This window comes from Crotalus tigris, unplaced genomic scaffold (genome assembly GCF_016545835.1).
Source record: "Crotalus tigris isolate CLP2741 ecotype Arizona unplaced genomic scaffold, ASM1654583v1 scf7180000019405.536791, whole genome shotgun sequence".
Lineage (NCBI taxonomy): Eukaryota > Metazoa > Chordata > Lepidosauria > Squamata > Viperidae > Crotalus > Crotalus tigris.
This window is the reverse complement of record NW_024097522.1, coordinates 511,771-534,231: the sequence shown is the minus strand read 5'-3', so window position 1 is coordinate 534,231 and position 22,461 is coordinate 511,771. Positions and strand designations below refer to the sequence as shown.

General features: G+C 42.3%; 1 protein-coding gene across 1 annotated transcript; it reads left to right on the top strand.

Annotated features, from left to right (window-relative positions):
- Positions 1 to 1,465: 1,465 nt before the first annotated feature.
- LOC120316534 (spermatogenesis-associated protein 22-like) lies at positions 1,466 to 21,142 on the top strand. Its single transcript, XM_039362249.1, has 9 exons — positions 1,466 to 1,935; positions 3,589 to 3,658; positions 8,584 to 8,712; positions 11,698 to 11,758; positions 12,546 to 12,632; positions 14,251 to 14,593; positions 16,681 to 16,810; positions 18,847 to 18,944; positions 20,832 to 21,142. The coding sequence occupies exons 2-9, from the start codon at positions 3,613 to 3,615 to the stop codon at positions 21,021 to 21,023; spliced, it is 1,086 nt and encodes a 361-aa protein (XP_039218183.1). The 5' UTR covers positions 1,466 to 1,935; positions 3,589 to 3,612; the 3' UTR covers positions 21,024 to 21,142.
- Positions 21,143 to 22,461: the final 1,319 nt, after the last annotated feature.

Below are 22,461 nucleotides of genomic sequence, written 5' to 3'. Positions count from 1 at the left end.
GAGAAAAGTGAACATGAGCTGAATCCTGTTGTCGGCTATGACATCACCCATATGACATCATCACAGTTTATCACCCAGTCTGCCAAGCGTTAAGCCAGGATGTGCAAACCAGAATGCCTGGATTCAAACCCAAATAAGCATTCTTGTGGCACAGAGTTCCCTTCAATTGGTGTCCTGCTTAGTGTCCACATTGCTGGACAGTCCCCTCTGGAGTTCCTTTCGCCACCATCCTCCTTGGCGAATCCTCTCTGGGGGCCCAAAGCAAACAAGCTGAGATTACGGGGCCGCCTTTGGCCCACGTTAACACCATTGTTTTTCTTCCTTTGCAGATCTTTTATTTTCTTCTCTTCCTTCTTCATTCTTCTTTCCTTCCTTTTTCCTTTCCTTTTCCCTTCCTTCCTCTTTCTTTCTTCTATCTTCCTTCTTTCCTTTTCCTTCCTTCCTGTTTCCTTTCTTTCTTTTTCTTTCCTTCCTCCCTCCCTCCCTCTTCTTTCTTTCTTTCTTTCTTTCTTTCTTTCTTTCTTTCTTTCTTTCTTTCTTTCTTTCTTCTTCCTTCCTTGTTTCCTTCCTTCCTTTCCTTCTTTCCTCCTTCCTTCCTGTTTTCTCTTTCTTTCTTTCTTTCTTTCTTTCTTTTTCTTTCCTTCCTCCCTCTTCTCTTTCTTTCTTTCTTTTTCGCCTTTCTTCCTTGTTTCCTTCCTTTCCTTCTTTCCTCCTTTCCTTCTTTCTTTCTTTCTTTCTTTCTTTCTTTTTCTTTCCTTCCTCCCTCTTCTCTTTCTCTCTTTCTTTTTCGCCTTTCTTCCTTGTTTCCTTCCTTTCCTTGTTTCCTCCTTTCCTTCCTTCCTTCTTTCTTTCTTTCTTTCTTTCCTCCCTCTTCTTTCTTTCTTTCTCTCCTTCCTTCCTTTCTTTCTTTCCTCCCTTCCTTTTCTCTTTCTTTCTTTGTTTCTTTTCCTTTCCTCTCTCCCTCCCTCGTCTTTCTTTCTCTTTCTTTCTTTCTTTCTTTCTTTCTTTCTTTCTTTCTTTTTCTCCTTCCTTTCTTGTTTCCTTCCTTGTTTTCTTCCTTCCTTCCTGTTTTCTTTCTTCCTTTCTCCTTCCTTCTTTCCTTCCTGTTTTCTTTCTTTCTCTTTCTTTCTTTCTTTCTTTCTTTCTCTTTCTTTCTTTCTTTCTCTTTCTTTCTTTCTCCTTCCTTCCTTGTTTCCTTCCTTCTTTCATTCCTTCCTATTTTCTCTTCCTTCCTTCCTTCCTTCCTTCCTTGTTCTCTTTCTTTCTTTCTTTCTTTCTTTCTTCTTTCTTCTTTCTTTCTTTCTTTCTTTCTCTTTTTTTTTCTCTCTCTCTCTTTTTCTCTTCTTCCTCCTCCCCCTCTGCCATTTTACTCCTCAGTAGCTTCTTCCTCCCAGAGCCTGAGGAAGCAGGAGTCCTTCCTCATTTTTTCTTTCTTCTTCTTCCTCACCCCACCAATCCCGCCATTCCTGCCTTGAGGCCCCTCATGTCCCCGGGATGGTTTCATCAACATCACCATCACCACCACCATCAACAACATTTATTTATTTAAATTTATTGGCCGTCTGACTCCTGTGAACTCTGGGTGGTGCACCAAACTCGAAAGATTGAAAAAGAGTGAAAAATATTTGCGTATCTTCCCCCCCCCCTCAGTGGCACCATTTTCCCGCCATTTTTCCTCCTTCCCCACCATCCATCTTGGCTCCTTCCCCTCCTGGACCGCCCTTCGTCTTCTTCCTGATCAGTTCAGATTTAGACTTTCCTCTCAGAAAGGAAAGCAAAGCCTGTCACCTGCCCCAACCATTTTTATTTTCAGAAGCAAAACATTTACATTACTGGGATTATTTCAGATAAGCCCGTGTGAGGAGAGCTTGACAGGATCTGAAGCAAAGAGACAGACAGTCAAGAGAGCTAAAATTATCCTTAAATCGATAAAGGGTCAGATTTTTCTTGACATTTCTCCCTCCAAACTCTAAGCTGTGATAATTTGTAGCTCTTTCCACCATTTTTACATGTACCTGAACCAGAGGCTTCCATCTCTGGTGTTGATTAACCATGGTTGGACAAGGAAACCAGAACTGGGTTCAGGCTGCAAAGCCAACAATTGTGGCTTATAAATCATGGGGACTAGGTTTACAGCTTTTGTTAAAATACAATTCTGTCTGTGCTTCTCTCTATCCATAGTAACTACAGAGCCCTTTTGTGAGGGAGATTGGCAGTTTCAAAATTTGATAAATAAAATAAAAAGTATAACTCAATCTATCTTCTATCTATCTATCGATAAATCGATTATTTCTCATTTCTCAATCACTTAAAACTTGATAAATAATATAAACAAAAATCTATCATGACTAGCTATTATCTGTCTGTCTGTCTGTCTGTCATCTGTCATCCATCCATCCATCCATCCATCTTTATATCCATCTCTCATTATTTTTACCATTATCATTTGTTTATCATTATATATTTTATTTTTATTTACGGTATTTATTTGTCAAATTTAGTTATCGCCAATCTTCCTATTAGAGTGACTCTATCATTGATCATTAATAATGATCAATCATCTATCTTGATCTTTAATCTATATATCATCCATCGTTCATTGTCTTTTATTATCTACTAAATTACCTGTTCCTCATTACTATCATTATCTATTATCTATCATTATCGTTATGAGCGATCTAATATCTGTCTGTTATTTTAGTTTCTTCTGAGTAGCTTACCTCATAGTTATATAAAACTGCAATTATATATATTTTATATGCATATTATATATGTATGTATGTATGCATACGATGTATATTATTTAGCTAAGATATTGAAATTATATATATATATAATATATTTTATAGCAAAATAAATAAATAACTTCATTCTGTAATAACAGCTTTTTTTTAAAAAAAAAGTTTAATCACATGTACTTCAGCACTGTTCAAAGAGGTAATACCACCCATTTAAAAGGATGTTTTAAATTTTAAGTTCTCTAAATGGAAAATGTTTGGCTTTTTTTCCAGAAGAGTATCTAAAGTATTTTAGGCTCTAGAGACCAGCAGATTTCTTCTCCTCACCCATTTCTTTTAGGAGAAGAACACTTTAATATTGAAATTATTGATCCCATAAAAGCCCCACTCTTGCTATGAAAACAAATCATGTTGTTTTAAAAAAAGCCATTATGTTTATGTTGTGAACAGACAAAAATAGTTTTGTACAACTGTATTAGCAAAACAATATAATGTAGTCACTAAATTATTAATTAAACTAATAAAAAGGTTTTAAAAAGGGCTATGAACTTTTCCTACAGCATATTGCTGAATATTTTCATGTCTTTGGTGCTCCAAAAGTTGACAAGAGGGTGCAGATTGGAAGAAATCTAAAGAAAACAAATCAAAAAGTTTTAATTTGGTGGCAACTGCCATTAGTTTCCCCACTGAAATATCTAGAATCACTTTATTCCCACAATATTGTCGAGAGCAGAATAGGATTGCATGATTAAATAATCCTAGATTCAGTATTTTTAGATAATGGCAACTCAGTGTGTGCAGGAGAGGTCTATAGTAGGAACTTAAAATGCAATTGCGTTTTTTTTTTCAGGTGCTGTTATCTAGAAATAAAAACATGAAGAGGAATTTCACTGACAGTTCTTTGATGCGTAGTACAGCAGGTATCCATCTTTTATTGGGGTGGAATTCAGGATAATATAGTTGGAGGGACCTTTGAGGTCTTCTAGTCCAGGGGTTTTCAAACTTGGCCCTTTTATGACTTGTGGACTTCAACTCCCAGAATTCCTCAGCCAGGCATGCTAGCTGAGGGATTCTGGGAGTTGAAGTCCACAAGTCATAAAAGAGCCAAGTTTGAAGACCTCTGTTCTAGTCCAACCCCCTGCTCAGGCAGGAAACCCTATACTAGTGGTGGCGAAACTATGGCACGGGTGCCAAAGGTGGCACTCAGAGCCCTCTCTGTGGGCACATGCACCATGGCCCCAGTCCTAGGCCTTCAGTTGGGTTTTATAAAACCTTTTTGCTTTAGGTCTGCCGTGTGCAAAAAAAAAAAAGGTTCAATCAATCAGTTAATTTCAACTTCTCGCGGGGAAAAAAAAAGATCTTGCAAAGTTGGAACTGATTGATTGAACTTTTTAGTTCCACCCAGTCTGCCATTACCACTGCAGCCATGTCCACCCAATGGGCCACACTCAGCCAATGGGCCACACCCACCCGGCACCCGATGATGCATAAGTGGGTTTTGGGTTGCAATTTGGGCACTCGGTCTCTAAAAGGTTCACCATCACTGTCCTATACCATTTCAGACAAATGGTTGTCCAATCTCTTCTTAAGAACTTCCAGTGTTGGAGCATTCACAACTTCTGGAGGCAGTTTGTTCTACTGGTTAATTGTTCTCATTGTCTTGAAATTTCTCCTTAGTTCCAGGTTGCTTCTCTCTTTGAGAATAGAACAGAGTAGAGTAGAGTAGAGTAGAATAGAATAGAATAGAATAGAATAGAATAGAATAGAATAGAATAGAATAGAATAGAATAGAATAGAATAGAATAACAGAGCTGGAAGGGATCCTGTAGGTCATCTAGTCCAACCCCCTTTCCAAGCAGGAGTCCCTACACCATTTCTGACAGATGTCAGGCCAATCTCTTCTTGAAAGCCTCCAGTGATGAAGTACCAACAACATCTGAAGGCAGTCTGTTCCATTGGTTGATTGTTCTTACTGTCAGGAAATTTCTCATAATTTCCAGGTTGCTTCTCTCCTTGATCAGTTTCCATCCGTTGCTTCTTGTCCTGCCTTCAAGGGCTTTGGAGAATAGCTTGACCCCCCTCCCTTCTTTGTGGCAACCCCTGAGATATTGGAACACTGCTATCCTGTCACCCCAGTCCTTCTTTTTATTAATACCCAATTCCGACAACCGTTCTTTATAAGTGTTAGCCTTCAGTCCCCTAATTGTTTTTGTTCGAAAGAGTTATTATAATTTCCAACCAATGACCAGCAAAATGAGTGGAATGAGCAATGTTATTTAAGGCTTTAGGTTGCAGTGCATGCAAAAGGGGATCAAACACCTCCCCTGTTGCATCCTGTTCAGTCAGGGGACAGTTCTGTAATGCAAATAGTCCTGGATTTATGGCCACAACTGAGAACAGAATTTTCATTCATTTTCATCGCTTCTGTCTGATTTTACGATCTTTTTTTGCCATGGCTGTAATGGTTCACTGCAGTTGTTAAGCGAATCATTGCAGTTGTTAAGTGAATCACATGGTTCTTAAGTGAATTCAGCTTCCCCACTGACTTTGCTTGTTGGAAGCTAGCTGGGAAGGTCACAAATGGGATGCTGCCAATGCTATAAATACATGCCAGTTGCCAAGCACCCAAATTTTGATCATCTGACCCTGGGGATGTTGCAATAGTTGTAACAATGAGGATTGGTCATAAGTCATTTTTTTCCAGTGGCGTTGTAACTATGGTAGTCACTAAATGAATGGTTGTAAGTTGAGAATTACCTGTATTTCTCCCATTCTCCTCTTCCTATACTTAATTTTCCCTGGGAGAAGAAGTACAGATAAACACGCTGCACACGGTTTTTAAATTGTGTTAAATCTCTCCCCAGTTGCAGGGCATCCATGGGGAGCATCAAAAAGTCAAAATAGTGGCTGCGACTGTATCATTAAAAGCCAGACTCTTTTTTTTTTTTATCTTTGCAACACACATACAAAGGGGGCTGGGACTTCAATCACCATTTTACCTTTTTTAACACCTTCCCACATACATACACACCTTTTAGGGGATGCCCCATCAGAATTTACTCTCCTTACACGGGTGACTGTGTAATCCAGAAAAGCGATGTGCTCAATTCTTATTTTATCATATTTTTCATGGGTGGAATAACAAACGTTTTCTGAGTAGATTTCATGCATTGATCCATATTAATGACGAACTAACCGTAACTGTTTGGTTATTAGAATATGCCGGAAAGCAGAAGGGAAGATGTTAAAAAATGGAGAGCCTTAGCCATTATAACAAACCTTTATGAAAAATTCACAGAGGATTTTTTTCCCCCCCCATTTCTTCCACCCTACTATTATCTCTCCCCTCCTCTCATTTTTCCCTTGTGCAATGACTATCAGACACATTCGTAGACAAGGGATCACGGTCTTTGTGCCATCCCTAAAAACAACTTCACTTTGTGTGGGTTGATTGATGGGAGAAAGGGATTTTCAGCACAAATTCCCAGGATACCTTGAGGGGAATAACAACAATTACAGCTACAACAGTATCAGCAATAAAACAATGTAATAAACCCAAATGGACAACAACCCGCTAATAAAACGTGACCAAACTGTAAATCAGCAATGAGAATAATTATGGAGGGTGTTGAAAATGCCCCAGGCAGATAAGAAAGAGATTTTTGCCTGGTGGCAAAAATGACAACCAGAATGGACACCTTCTCAATAGACATTAATAATACTGATACTATTGAATTGGTAGCATGGGAAGTATAGAGTTCCACTGAGCGAGGAGGCTTTAGTCATCTTTAGTCAAGGTCAGACAGAAATGATAAATTAGGCAGATATATATATAAACAAACACTTGGAATACGGCATCCAGTTTTGATCACCACGATGTAAAAAAGATGTTGAGACTCTAGAAAAGAGTACAGAGAAGAGCAACAAAGATGATTAGGGGACTGGAGGCTAAAACATAGAAGAAACAGTTGCAGGAATTGGGAATGTCTAGTTTAATGACGAGAAGGACGAGGGGCGACACAATAGCAGTCTTCCAGTATCTCAGGGGTTGCCCCAAAGAAGAGGGAGTCAAGCTATTCTCCAAAGCGCCTGAAGGCAGGACAAGAAGCAACGGATGGAAACTGATCAAGGAGAGAAGCAACCTAGAACTAAGGAGAAACTTCCTGACAGTTAGAACAATGAACCAGTGGAACAACCTGCCTCCAGAAGCGGTGAATGCTCCAACACTGGAGGTTTTTAGGAAGAGACTGGACAGCCATTTGTCCAAAAGGGTATAGGGTTTCCTGCCTGAGCAGGGGGTTGGACTAGATGACCTCCAAGGTCCCTTCCAACTTTATTATTATTATTAAATCAATTTGTTCGGATTCCAAATGTTTTAATGAAATGCTACAAAGAGTTCCATTCAGATCCTTTTGTATCTCCTGAATGGACGAGATTCCAAATGCAGAGCAGTTCTCCAAACAGGGATCTACTCCTTTCCGATGAATGAGCTGCAGTGTGTCCCTGTCACACCACTGCCACATTCATGCAAATTGCACATTGGGATGCCAGGATGCGTGCTTCTGAATATACAGGTAGTCCTCAATTTACGACCACAGTCTTGTGGAAAACGAAAGGACTCTTACGAATTCCAGAGGGTTTTAGCAGAGAGATTTATTGTGCAGGTTCAGAAGCAATAGCAACAATTAATTCTCAATCCCAAGGGCGGGTTCAGACTTCAGTTTTATACCTTCCCTTTTTTTCCCCCTCAGGAACAAAGGAATACACATTGAAATACACATTGTAATACAATAGGTTCGTTTCTCACTGGTATACAATGGAGAGTTTGCTACATACATTGTATCCAAGTGCAATGCGCATTAGGTTAGTCACATACTACTAACACAGCACTATTCCAGTAATTATGCAGACACATCATTATTCTAGTGATTGTTCATTATTCCACATTAACAGCTGAGCCCAAAATTGCTGTTGCCAAGCAAGACAGCTGTTAAATGAGTTCTGTGTCCCGTTATACGACCTAGCTTGCCACCGTTCTTAAGGAAATCACTGCGGTTGTTCAGTTTGGTAACGCCGTTGTTAAGCGAATCTGCCTTCCCCGTGGACCTTGCTTGTCAGAAGGTTGCAAAATGGGATGACCTGACCCTGGGACAGTACAACCCGTCATAAATATGAGTCGGTTGCCAAGCATCTGGATTGTGATCACATGAGGATGTTGCAATGTTCATAAGTGTGAAAAACGGTCACTAAGTCACTTTTTTCAGAGCCATTATAACTTTGAACCAAAGGTGCTTTTCCAGGAGGCAACTGTTTTTCTTCGAAAATGTTTTGCTTCTCATCCCAGAAGCTTCTTCAGCTCTGACTGGCTGGTGGGGGAGGGAAGGATTTATACTCCTTGCAGACAGCTGGTCGTTTGCCTTCTTTTGGAGAGTCCTTGAGGCCACCTGTGTCCTCGGGGTCACCCGAGTGGTGCAAATGGGTGTGGAGCCTTCTTGGACCTGCTGCAAGGACTGCGTGTGTTGTGGAGCTGTGCTTTCTGCAGGACGTTTTCTGCCCTGTGTCCCTTCACTCTTGAACACCATTCCCTGCCCTCCAGTCAGAGCTGAAGAAGTTTCTGGGAGGAGAAGCGAAACGTCTTCAAAGAAAAACAAGAAATTTTAGTTGCCTCTTGAAAAAAGCACCTTTGGGATAACCATGGACCTGGACGACTGAGAATCTCCACAGACATTTAACTTTGAACACTAAACGAGCCGTTGTAAGTCAAGGGCTACCTGTATATATTATTGCACCAAAAGCATTAGCAATTTAATAATTGTGTTTTTTATGTTGCCACTTCAAATCGTAGGCTGCCTTCCGGTTCCTCTTTTCAATCAGAAGAAAAGGACCAAGCAACCTCTGACATCAAACCCGCTTAAAAATGACCTAAGCAGTAACAATTCAGCTGATCAATTCAATTTCTCGGCCATGCTCGCAGGTGAGTGAGGGGTGGACTGCACATTTTTTGGAAATACACTTTTATTGCAAAAAAAAATATTTTTCTAGCCTCGGGTTAAAATTTCGGGACCCAGCAAAATAAATCCCTAGCACAGTGATGGCAAACCTTTTAGAGACCGAGTGCCCAAACTGCAACCTAAAACCCACTTATGCATCATCGGGTGCCGGGTGGGTGTGGCCCATTAGGTGGGTGTGGCCCATTGGGTGGGTGTGGCCCCCTGGGTGGGCGTGGCTGCGGTGATAACAGCAGACTGGGTGGGACTAAAAAGTTCAATCAATCAATTCCAACTTTGCGAGATCTTTTTTTTCTCGCGAGAAGTTGAAATTGACTGATTGATTGAACCTTTTTTTTTTTTTTTGCACACGGCAGCAGAGGCCTAAAGCGAAAAGGTTTTATAAAACCCAGCTGAAGGCCTAGGACTGGGGCGACGGCACACGTGCCCACAGAGAGGGCTCTGAGTACCGCCTCTGGCACCCGTACCATAGGTTCACCACCACTGCCCTAGCATTTAAATTATAACTCTTGTAACTTCACACTTTTTTCTGCCTTTTGAACGGTTAAGATTACAGGAAGGAATGTTCTTTAATGTGCTTTCGTATTGATGTAAAAAAAGAGAGAAATTTATCATTTTCTTTATCCTTGAAAAGCCGTCTATGGATATTTCTGCCAGAATTAATTATTGGAATAATAATTAGTTCTATTCTTATTGAAAGAGAGGGAAAGGGAAAAGTGAAAAGTTTCTACCTGGCATTTGCCTCGTGTCTCTACCATTGCATATCTGAAAAATGTAAATGTATAATAGGATAACCATAAATATCACCGCTAACCCAGCTTTTTCCAAAAGGACATTTACTCACATCCCATCCATGCCTTGAATTAAAATTAGAACTGAAAGATTATACGAGTATCATCTTATAAAAGAGCTTTATTTAGATAGAGGGCTGAGTCTATCATGAGTTATTAGCCATGTTTACAGGCAGTTTTTTTTTTCCAATTTCCAGAAGCTGGGGGTAAACAATATGAAATACAGAATAAGGGGGACATAAGGGACATAATAAGGGACATAATTCAATCTCCTGCTTGAGCAGAAGACCCTATACTGGGGGTCCCCAACCCCAGGTCTGTGGACCGTCACCGGTCTGTAGCATGCCAGAAACCAGGCCACCCAAACAAGTGAAACCCCATCCAGGGATGCAAGCAGCACATGTAACCGCACCCCCTGCAGTCCGTGGAAAAAGTCTCTCCATGGAACTAGTCCCTGGTGGCCAAAAAGTTGGGGGTCACTGCCCTACACCATTCCAGACAAATAGTTGTCCAGTCTCTTCTTAAAAGCCACCAATGATGGAGCACCCACAACTTTTGGAGGCAAGCTGTTCCACTGGTTAATTGTCCTCTCTGTTAGGAAGTTTCTCCTTAATTCCAGGTTGCTTCTCTCCTTGATTAGTTTCCACCCGTTGCTTCTTGTCCTGCCTTCTGGTCCTTTAGAGAATAGTTTGACCCCCTTCTTCTTTATGGCAGCCCCTCAGATATTGGAAGCCGGCTTTCCTATCACCCCCTAGTCTTTCTTTTCACCAACTAGAGACATACCCTATTGCTGCTATGATCAGCATCATATTATTGTTGTAATGTAAAGTTTAATTGAGTGGCTAGCCGTGGAGAAGATGCAATTCGTATCTAGAATTTTAAATCTGATCCAGTAAAACAGGGGTCACCAACCCCTGGTCCGTGGACCAGTACCAGGCCACAGCATGCCCCATCCCCATCTACAGGATGCAGGCAGCGCACCAAACCACGTCCCCTCCGATCCACGGAAAAAACTCTCTTCATGTAAGCAGTCCCTGGTGCCCAAAAGGTTGGGGACCTCTGCAGTAAAACATTTCATCGTAAGAGGCCTTTAAAAGTTAGACCATCCTTTCCCATCCAACTACCCTCCAGATCAGCGTGCCTGGTGGAGGAATTCTGGGAGTTGAAGTCCACAAGTCATAAAAGGGCCAAGTTTGAAAACTCCTGCTCCATATGGTTTATCCCTTTGGATTGGGAATTCTCATCGTTACAGTCACATCTTCTCTGAAGCTCTTCAGATTGGAGACAGCTGCATTAAACTAATGGAAACTAATCAAGGAGAGAAGCAACCTAGAACTAAGGAGAAACTTCCTTACAGTGAGAACAATTAATCAGCGGAACAGCCTGCCTCCAGAAGCAGTAAATGCTCCAACACTGGAAGTTTTTAAGAAGAGACTGGACAGCCACTTGTCCGAAATGGTCTAGGGCAGTGGTTCTCAACCTTTCTAATGCCGTGACCCCATAATACAGTTCCCCATGTTGTGGTGACCCCCAAGTGGGTGTGGCCACCAATAAGAGGGAGTAGGACAGCTAGGGAAAAGGGAACAAAATGGTGGACAGCATGGTTTGGCGACCCCCATGAAATGGTCGTTCGACCCCAAATGGGGTCCCGACCCACAGGTTGAGAACCACTGGTCTAGGGTTTCCTGCCTGAGCAGGGGGTTGGACTAGATGACCTCCCAGGTCCCTTCCAACTTTACTACTATTACTATTACTAAAGGAATCACTTATGAATAAATCTGCCAAAACCTGGATGGCAGATAAGGCTGTCTGGAAATAGAATAAAGCATAAAGCAGAGACACCAGCAATGGATCTATTCCCTTAAAGCAATGTTTTGCAACATCAGCAGCTTTAAGATGTATGGACTTCAACTCCCAGAATTCCCTAGCCCTACTGACTGGGGAATCCCAGGAGTTGAAGCCCACATATCTTAAAAGTTAACGAAATGAAGAAATACCGCCTCAAAACTCAGGTACGGTAATCAAAAATTCAGAAGTGGAGCATTACGTCACAAGGAATGTTAACAATGCACATATAACACATTCCGCATTTTCTTTCTTAATATTGGATCAGGACCTGGATTCAAACTGATCATTCTGTGTCCTTTGACTTTTTTCAAGATTTCGGATGGGAAACTGAGAAGCCAGAACCGATCCAACTGCAGAAAACAGTAGGCACCGAGTAAGTAGGTCCCACCTCTTTATATCCCTGAAATCAAATGCATTTCCTGGTTATGGAAATCAATACTGTATGGCTACAGAGAGTCCTTGACTTACAACCGTTCATTTAGTGACCATTCAAAGTTACAACAGCACTGAAAAAAATCTATGACCATTTCTCATACTTATGACCTATGACATCTCTCATACTTACAACCGTCGCAGCATCATTGTGGTCATGTGATCAAAATTCAGACGCTTGGCAACTGACTCATATTTGTGACGGCTGCAGTGTCCCAGGATCACTTGATCGCCTTTTGCGACCCTTTGACAAGCAAAATCGATGGGGAAGCCAGGTTTATTTATGAGACTTATATACCGCTTTAAGTGCAAGCACTCTCTAAGCGGTGTACACCAGTAAGCAATGTATATATATATTTACATTGCCCCCAACAATCTGGGTCCTCATTTTACCTACCCCGGAAGGATGGAAGGCTGAGTCAACCTTGAGCCGGTGAGATTTGAACCGCTGACCTGCTGAACACAGTCAGCTAAAGTGGCCTGTAGTACTACACTCTAACTGCTGCGCCACCTCGGCTCATTTCAACTGTTTTACTCATTTTAAAAACTGCAGTGATTCACTTAGCAAGAAAGATTATAAAATGGGGGCAAAACCCACTTAATGACCGCCTTGCATAGCAACGGAAGCGATGGGCTCCGTGGTGGACGTAAGTCAAGGGCTGCTTGTATCCTGTATGTATGCTTTAATCTTCTTCATTTGTGGTAATGACCAAACCTTTTCTCCACAGCCCAACAGAGCTTGTTATGCCATCTTCTTTGTCGAGGCAACAACACACATCAAAGCCGACAATGCCTCATACAGGAAGCAACTGGAGGTGGGTGACAAGATATTCTCCAAAAGGAACGTCAATGCACAGTTGAGGTCATTGTTTGTGAGCTTCTGGAACCGCATCCTTTTATGTCCGATCTGCCTTTGTGCCTCTTCCGATTGCTTTTAATCCTCAGATCAGGCCTTTTGCCAGAAATGACAGGGAGGGGAAAAAAAAAAACCTTACAAACTGGGTAGGAGGGAGAGCTGTCGGTATAGACCAGTGCTTCTCAAATAGTGGGGCGCGCCCCCCAAGGGGGGCGCGAGGCTCCATAAAGGGGGGCTCGTTTGACCTCGGCAAATACTGTCATATTGGACGCACGTGACACACGCAAAAGACCCGATTGGATAGACAGTCGCGCGGGGGGGGGGCGCAAAATGTTTTCTTCTTCCTAGGGGGGCATGACAGAAAATAATTGAGAAGCACTGGTATAGACAGAGAGAGCATTTGAACCCCAATGCAGACCTCTTCACCCAGCCCATGGCAATTCTACCCTCCTGCCCCTTTGATTCTATTTTTATGGCAGCTTGTTCTATGTGCTACCACTAGCGCAAGGGTAGGCAACCTTGGCTCTTTTACGACTTGTAGACCTCAACTCCCAGACTTTCTGAGCCAGCATGGGGGAACTATGGTCCCTTCATGACTGGTGGACTTCAACTCCCAGAATTCCTGAGCCAGCATGGGGGAACTATGCGGAGCTGGCTAATTAATAGTTGATTCCTTGTCTCTTTGGTTCCTGTGATGTCTACTTTAAGACCATCTAGGATGGGTGGGGAACCATGGCTCTTTTATGACTTGTGGACTTCAACTCCCAGAATTCCTGAACCAGCATGGCTCAGCTTGGAAACTCTCCCTTTTCCCTCAGCATGACTGGCTCAGGAATTCTGGGAGTTGAAGTCCACGAGTCATAAAGGGGCCATAACTCCCATGCTGGCTCAGGAATTCTGGGAGCTGAAGTCCACGAGTCATAAAGGGGCCATAACTGCTGGCTCAGGAATTCTGGGAGTTGAAGTCCACAAGCTATAAAAGGGCCATAGTTCCCCATGCTGGCTCAGGAATTCTGGGAGTTGAAGTCCACCCCTCTTAAACTCGCCAAGGTTGAGAAACACTGATTTAGGGAAATAAAATCCCGGATGATTCTGATGGGTTAGATCAGGGGTAGGCAACCTTGGCTCTTTTATGACTCGTGGACTTCAACTCCCAGAATTCCTGAGCCAGCCTGGCTCAACTTGGAAACCTCTCCCTTTCCCCTCAGCGTGGCTGATTCAGGAATTCTGGGAGTTGAAGTCCACCAGTCATAAAGAGGCCATAGTTCCCCCATGCTGGTTCAGGAATTCTGGGAATTGAAGTCCACGAATCATAAAAGAGCCAAGGTTGCCTACCCCTGCCTAGCGCCACCCCACCCCTCCCAACCCTTACCTATCTTAATAAAGACAGGGAGGATTGTCATATATTTGGGGATTCAGCAAAGAGCATAAGGAGTATCCAAAGGATCCTGGGAGCCCTTTTACATAATACAGGTAGTCCTCAACTTACGGCCACAACTGAGCCCCAAATTTCCGTGAGAAATTTGTCAAGCGAGGTAAAAAGACAGAGAGATAACATTAGTCTTATTTCACTCCAGGCAGGAGGAAAGCACTAATGTTTGGAAAAGAAATGACTTCCCAGCTTTTGGCAACAGAACGGAGAACAAAAAGCTTTCACAGCTGGACGACCACCCCAGTTATTGGATGAAGCCTGGACACATGTACCAGAAGCCAGCAGCCCTGCCACAGGCATCGGAGAGAAGCAGGACAGATGCGGCAGAAGATTGGGATCCAGCTGTTTCCCAGTGGCCTGTGGTACCAACAGCCCGATTCAGAAACCTGCAGACCCAGGATCCCTCCTACACATTTAAGCCCAGCCCTTCCCAACAAAACGCCCTCAAGGAAAAAGCTGACAATTTGCAAAAGAGCCAAACGATTCAGGTAAAAAAAATTCATGCATGCATATATTTTTATAAAGGACGTTGGGGAAATCTCCTTCCGAACCTACTTATTTTCCAAACTGAAAAATAGTCGCTTGAAGCCTTTGGTGACTTATATAGATAGTTCTCGACTTACAACAGTTCATTCAGTGATCCTTAATAATAATAATAATAAAGTTGGAAGGGACCTTGGAGGTCATCTAGTCCAACCCCCTGCTCAGGCAGGAAACCCTATACCATTTTAGACAAATGGCTGTCCAGTCTCTTCTTAAAAACTTCCAGTGTTGGAGCATTCACAGCTTCTTGGAGGCAGGTTGTTCCACTGATTAATTGTTCTAACTGTCAAGAAGTTTCTCCTTAGTTCTAGGTTGCTTCTCTCCTTGGTTAGTTTCCACCCGTTGCTTCTTGTCCTGCTTTCAGGCGCTTTGGAGAATAGCTTGACTCCCTTTTCTTTGGGGCAGCCCCTGAGGTATTGGAATACTGCTATCATGTCCCCCCTTGTCCTTCTCTTCGTTAAATGATACAGACCCAATTCCAGCAACCGTTCCTTATATGTTTTAGCCTCCGGTCCCCTAATCATCATTGTTGCTCTTCTCTGTACTCTTTCTAGAGCAGTGGTTCTCAACCTTTTTAATGCCGTGACCCCCAACCGGTCGTAAGTCGAGGGCTACTCAACTGGTGCAGCACCGTTTGCAGAATGGGACTTTTGGCGGGCTCAGCAGGGCAGAGACAGCCTGGACAATTCCTATTGGCTTTTGAAAGCCAATAGAATTAGACTCTGTTCAAGAGAGTCTATTCTATTGGCTTTCAAAAGCCAATAGAATCAAAGGGAGTAGCACAGCTAAGGAAAAGGGGGAAAAAAATGGCGGACTGCGTTGTTTGGCGACCCCCGTGAAATGGTCGTTCGACCCCAAATGGGGTCCCGACTCACAGATTGAGAACTGCTGTTCTAGAGTCTCAACATCTTTTTTACATCGCGGTGACCAAAACTGGATGCTGTATTCCAAGTGTGGCCTTACCAAGGCATAGTAGAGTGGTATTAATACTTGAAAAAAAGTGACTTAGAACCATTTTTCACACTGATCACCGTTGCAGCATCCCCGTAATCACGTGATCAAAATCCAGACACTTGGCAACTGGCATGTACTTATGATGGTTGCAATGTCCCGGGGTCCTATAAATCAACTTTTGTAATCTTCTGACAAGCAAAGCCACTTAACAAAGCCACCGTGTTACTAACTTAACAACTGCAATCATTCGCTTAATAACCAGGGCAAGGAAAACCATAAAATGGGGCAAAACTCAATAAATACAGCAGTGGCCAAAATTGTGGAAACCTTTTAGGAAAAGTGTATTTTTGAGGTTTGATGGCTAATAACACCAATTTTGGGGGGGGAATACCATAAAATTACATATCAATGGAAAGATCATTTAATCAAGAATGTAATGCAACAAAGCTTTTTCAATTATCCGTACTGTATCGTATGAAAAGTTGTAGCCAAATAACCAGAAAAAGGAAGCACAACTTGCTCAGGTTGGTCTCAGGTAGCTTTCCTTCACCTGATGGTAGCCAATGAGTGTGAGTGTTTAGAGAGCCAATCGGGCGTCATCTTGTTTTGGCCATGAGCCAATCAGATCACAGTAGGATTCAGTCATTGCTGTCATGTATTGAAGCCGAGAGGAGGACATTTGTCAGTGTGTTATGTGATGGCTATCAAGTTGGTTGGGTTTTTTGTGTTCTTTCATTGTGCGAGCTTGTAAAACGTAATAAAATTAAAGTCATGGTGCAAAGAGTTGTCAAATAGCATTATCAAGTGAACAAGGCTACAGTTATAAAGAAATTAGGAAAAAAAAATGGGTGGAAACTTAACCAAAAGGTGTCATTTCTACTGTACACTTTTCCCAAAAGGTTTCCACAATTTTGGCTGCTACTGTAAACAGAAATTTGGGGCTGCATCGTGGTCGTTAAGTCGAGGACTCGCTGTAAACAGACACGTTCTCACTTAAACTCAGACATGATGAAATCATCTTCGGCTTATCTGTCTTCTTCTTCTTCTTTTTTTTTTTTTTTTTGTCCCTGTGTCAAAGAAAAAGCCGGTGGGCCAGTCTAAAAGGAAAGAAAAAGAGAATTCTCTCCGAATTTTATCTGCTGTCATTGAGAGCATGAAGCACTGGAGCCAGTATGCTGGTAAAACTCCACTGTTATTTGAAGTCCTGGGTGAGTATTCTCTGGTATTTATTTATTTATTTATTTATTTATTTATTTATTTATTTATGAGACTTATATACCGCCTTTAAGTGCAAGCACTCTCTAAGCGGTGTACACCAGTAAGCAATGTATATATATATTTACATTGCCCCCAACAATCTGGGTCCTCATTTTACCTACCCCGGAAGGATGGAAGGCTGAGTCAACCTTGAGCCGTGAGATTTGAACCGCTGACCTGCTGAACACAGTCAGCTAAAGTGGCCTGCAGTACTGCACCCTAACTGCTGCGCCACCTCGGCGCAGGATTGTGGGGGCACTTTTCCATACCAAAATATTGGTCTTACCATCCCAAAGAAGCCGATTACTTTTAAAATATTCCAGCCAACCTCTTCAGCATTTCACTTGGCAACTAGGATTTATTTATTTACCACGGTTACAGCATCCTGGAGTCACGCGATCGCCATATGCGGCCGTCCCACCCGGCTGGCTCCTGACCAGTGAAGTCAATGGGGGAAGCTGGACCTGCTTAACAATGGCAGGATTCACTTAACAACCGTGGCAAAAAAAGTCACAAAATCAGGTGCAACTTGCTTTGTTGTTGTTAGTTGCGAAGTTGTGTCTGACCCATCGCGACCCCATGGACAAGGTTCCTCCAGGCCTTCCTGTCCTCTACCATCTTCTGGAGTCCATTTAAGCTCACCCCTCCTGCTTCAGTGACTCCATCCAGCCATCTCATTCTCTGTCGTCCCCTTCTTCTCTTGCCCTCCATCTTTCCCAGCATCAGGCTCTTCTCCAGTGAGTCCTTCCTTCTCATTAGGTGGCCAAAGTATTTGAGTTTCCACTTCAGGATCTGGCCTTCTAAAGAGCAGTCAGGGTTGATCTCCTCCAGGACTGACCGGTTGGATTGCCTTGCAGTCCAGGGGACTCGCAGGAGTCTTCTCCAGCACCAGAGTTCAAAGGCCTCCATTCTTTGGCGCTCAGCCTTTCTTACGGTCCAACTTTCACAGCCATACATTGCAACTGGGAAAGCCATGGCCTTGACTATGTGCACTTTTCTTGGTAGGGTGACCTCTCTGCTTTTTAGTATGCTGTCTAGATTTGCAACTTGCTTAGCAATGGGGATTCTGCTCCCAATTGTGACCGTTAAGTCGAGGACCAGTGACACTCTCAACTGCTTGCTTACAAAAATAGCAGCACGTCTTACACATCCCCATTTCTGTCAATATATGTTTATCTCCACAAGCCAGGAGGCAGTCAGCTGTAGTAAAGCTGAGAGGCTCCTTATACAGCCTTCAGTCAGTGTGTTGCCCTGGGCAGGCCCTCACCTGTGCTAAATCTGGACCTCTATCATAATTATCATTTCTAAACCACCATGTCTCTTCTTACTGTTAGACACAAAAATACACAAATTGAAATCCACTCTGAGTTACAAATAGAAAGGAAGTTTATTAGACTTCACAACAAAGTCTAAAAAAATAACGGTTTGCAAAGTGTGGTGGATTCAGGAAGGCAATGCAATGTAGCCAAGCACTGAACCACACCCCAAATTCCAAAATCATATATTATTATACATCCTATCGCGACGCCCCATTCCCTCCCCCATGGCCCCATTGGCTTAGGCTTTGGAGGTTACAATCTATCAGAAGCGCCTAAACAGAATACATTATACTAATAAGATCCCTCCCCTACTATCCTATATCAATTCTAGAGAGAGATCTTCTACACCTGTTAGATCCAATAGGGTACCAGGTACCAAAAGGTACTTAAAAACAATTCCCAGATGGTGACTCACACTGGGCCCCATGGTAACTCCTGTTCTCCCCCCTTCCTCCACCTGAGGTTTCTATGTTCCCTATATACTCGAAGCATCTACTCAGGCAATTGATTATACAATAATTATAAAATATAAAATATGATTACATGATAATACTGAAAGCATATATTTTTTTATTTTTAAATTTCCCCCACATTACAAAAAGCCACCGAAGAGGGTTTGTCTTCACTCTGAAAAGCTTTCAGACTAATAATTACACTGCATTATTTAGGTGTTCTGGATTCCGCTGTTACCCCTGGACAATTTGGGTCAAAAACTTTCCTTTTGAGGGATGGAAAAGAAACCGTGTCGTGCGTATTTTATGAGATTGTAAGTGTGTATATATATATATATATATATATTTGTATAATCTTTAATCAAGGATGCATTAGGTATGCTGAATCTATGACAATCTACATCAGGGATCCTCAAACTTGGCCACTTTATGACTTGTGGACTTGGCTGGCTGGGGAATTCTGGGAGTTGAAGTCCACAAGTCTTAAAGTGGCCAGGTTTGAGGATCCCTGCTGTAATCTAATACATAACTACAGGTAGTCCTTAACTTACCACCTTAGTGACCATTTAAAGTTACGATGTCACTAAAACAAGTGACTTACGACCGTTTTTCACACTTACGGCCGTTGCAGCACCCCCGTGGCCATGTGATCAAAATTCACACGCATGGCCGACTCATATTTATGACAGTTTCAGTGTCCCGGGGTCACGCGACCCCCTTTTGCGACCTTCTGACCAACAAAGTCCATGGGGAAGCCAGATTCACTTCACAACCGTGTTACTAACTTAACAACCACAATAATTCACTTAACAATTGTGGCCAGAAAGGTCGTAAAACAGAGCAAAACTCACTGAACAACTGTCTCGCTTAGCAACAGAAATGTTGGACTCAATTGCAGTCATAAGTCGAGGACTACCTGTATAGGCAACGCATCCTGGTTTTAGCAGGTTCTTCTGCCCAAGTGATCCTTTGTAAAGATTAGATTATTTCTCTATAGATCAGTGGTTCTCAACCTTTTTAATGCCGCGACCCCCAACCGGTCGTAAGTTGAAGACTACTCAACTGGTGCAGCACCGTCTGCAGAATGGGGCTTTTGGCGGGCTCAGCAGGGCAGAGACAGCCTGGACAATCCCTATTGGCTTTTGAAAGGCAATAGAATTAGACTCTATTCAAGAGAGTCTATTCTATTGGCTTTCAAAAGCCAATAGAATAAAAGGGAGTAGCACAGCTAAGGAAAAGGGGGGAAAAAATGGCGGACTGCATTGTTTGGCGACCCCGTGAAATGGTTGTTCGACCCCAAATGGGGTCCCGACCCACAGGTTGAGAACCACTGCTATAGATCCTAATTTTCGACAGCTGTGAATAATACCTTTATTTTGCAACTGGTCGATTTTATCATTGCAATAAAATTTACCCATACATCTTTTAAAAGGTATATTAAAAGTGATCCAATATATTATACAGTAGTGGCCAAAATTGTGGAAACCTTTTGGAAAAAGTGTACAGTAGAAATGCCACCTTTGGTTAAGTTTCCACCCATTTTTCTTCTCATTTCTTTATAACTGTAGCCTTGTTCGCTTAATACTATTTTACATCGCTTTCTGGGCGACCCGTCAACTCTTTGCCCCATGACTTTAATTTTATTACGTTTTACAAGCTCACTCAATGAAAGAACACAAAAAAAACCCAACCAACTTGATAGCGATCACATAACACACTGACAAATGTCCTCCTCTCAGCTTCAATATAGGACATCAATAACCAGATCCTACTGTGATCTGATTGGCTCATGGCCAAAACAAGACGACACCTGATTGGCTCTCTAAACACTCATGCTCATTGGCTACCATCAGGTGAAGGAAAGCTACCTGAGATCAACCTGAGCAAGTTGTGCTTCCCTTTTCTGGTTATTTGGCTACAACTTTTCATAGGATACAGTATGAATAATTGAAAAAACTTTGTTGCATTACATTCTTGATTCAATGATCTTTCCATTGATATATACTTTTATGGTACTGCTCCAAAAAAAAGTGGTGTTATTAGCCATCAAACCTCAAAAATACACTTTTCCCAAAAGGTTTTCCACAATTTTGGCCACTACTGTAAATTGGAAAGAGATGTTTGGTGTTGCTATTTCTACATGAAAGGGATAAGGGGGGGGGGGAAACAGAAATGACTTTTTATTCTTCTCTGAACAAAAGGATCGCGAGTTACCAAGGTTAATCAGAGGCCGAGTTCACAGGTGCATGGGAAATTACGACGCAAAACACAAGGTGTTCAAATGTGTGTCTGTGAGGCCAGCAACAACTGCTGAACAGCAAACTTTCCAGGATTTCGTCAAGGCCGCGGATGGGGAGATGTGCCGGTTTGTGAAAACAAGCAACGAAGTTTAAATCTTTTTGATGCAGAATTTCAGAATCTTTGAAGAAACACGTCACTTATTTTTGTGCGTCTTCGCTGGAGGTTGTAACACAAAAGGGAAGTCATTCTAGAAGTTCTTTTTATTTGCCATTGCTTGGGTGAAAACATTGTCATAAAAAAATAAATAAACTAACTTCAGTTTGTTTCTAATATTTTAATACGGATGGGTTATTTTTTTTTTTCATACCAATTTAATCATTTAAATGACCATCCTCGGTAGAAATCTCCTTACAAGGGAAAAAATTTCTACAGAAATATGTTCAAAAATAGACAGAGACCAATTATTACTTCATGTCTCCAAACCAAGTAAACAAGGCAGAACAGAAAGCTTATATTCATACCTAGTTATTTTCCTTTTAATATTCCGTCCAGATTTTGCTTTCACCCAACGGAAAGACATCATTCAATGGGCCCTGTTCATACAGGTAGTCCTTGATTTAAGACCACAATTAAGCCCTACATTTATGTTGCTAAGTGAGGCATTTGTTAAGTGAGCTTTGCCCAATTTTACAACAGTTTCTTGCTACAGTTAAGAGAATCACTGCAGTTCTTAAGTTAGATCAGTGGTTCTCCACCTGTGGGTCGGGACCCCATTTGGGGTCGAACGACCATTTCAGAGAGGTCACCCAACAACGCAGTCCGCCATTTTTTCCCCCCTTTTCCTTAGCTGTGCTACTCCCTTTTGTTCTATTGGCTTTTGAAAGCCAATAGAAGAGATTCTCTTGAATAGAGTCTAATTCTATTGGCTTTCAAAAGCCAATAGGAATTGTCCAGGCTGTCTCTGCCCTGCTGAGCCCGCCAAAAGTCCCAGTCTGCAAACGGTGCTGCCCCAGTTGAGTAGTCCTCGACTTACGACCGGTTGGGGGTCGTGGCATTAAAAAGGTTGAGAACCACTGAGTTAGTGACACAGCTGTTAAATGAGTCTGGATTCCACATTGACTTTGGAATAGAATAGAGCTGGAAGGGACCTTGGAGGTCTTCTAGTCCAGCCCCCTGCTTAAGCAGGAAAACCTGTACCATCTCAGACAAGTAACTATCTAGCCTCTTCTTAAAAACATCCCGTGATGGAGCGCCCACGATTTCTGGAGGCAAGCAGTTCCACTGGTTAATTGTCCTGTCAGGAAGTTTTGTCCTTAATTCCAGGTTGCTTCTCTCTTTGATCAGTTTCCATCCATTGTTTCTTGTCCTGCCCACTGATGCTTTGGAGAATAATTTGACCCCCTCTTCTTTGGGGGAAGCCCCCCAGATACTGGAATTCTGCTATCATGTCTCCCCTATTTTTTCTTTTCTTTAGACTAGCCAGACCCAAGTCCCGCAGCCGTTCTTCATGTTTTAGTCTCTAGGCCTTGGATCATCTTAGTTGCTCTTCTCTGAACTTTTTCCAAACTCTCAACATCTTTTTTTGCGATA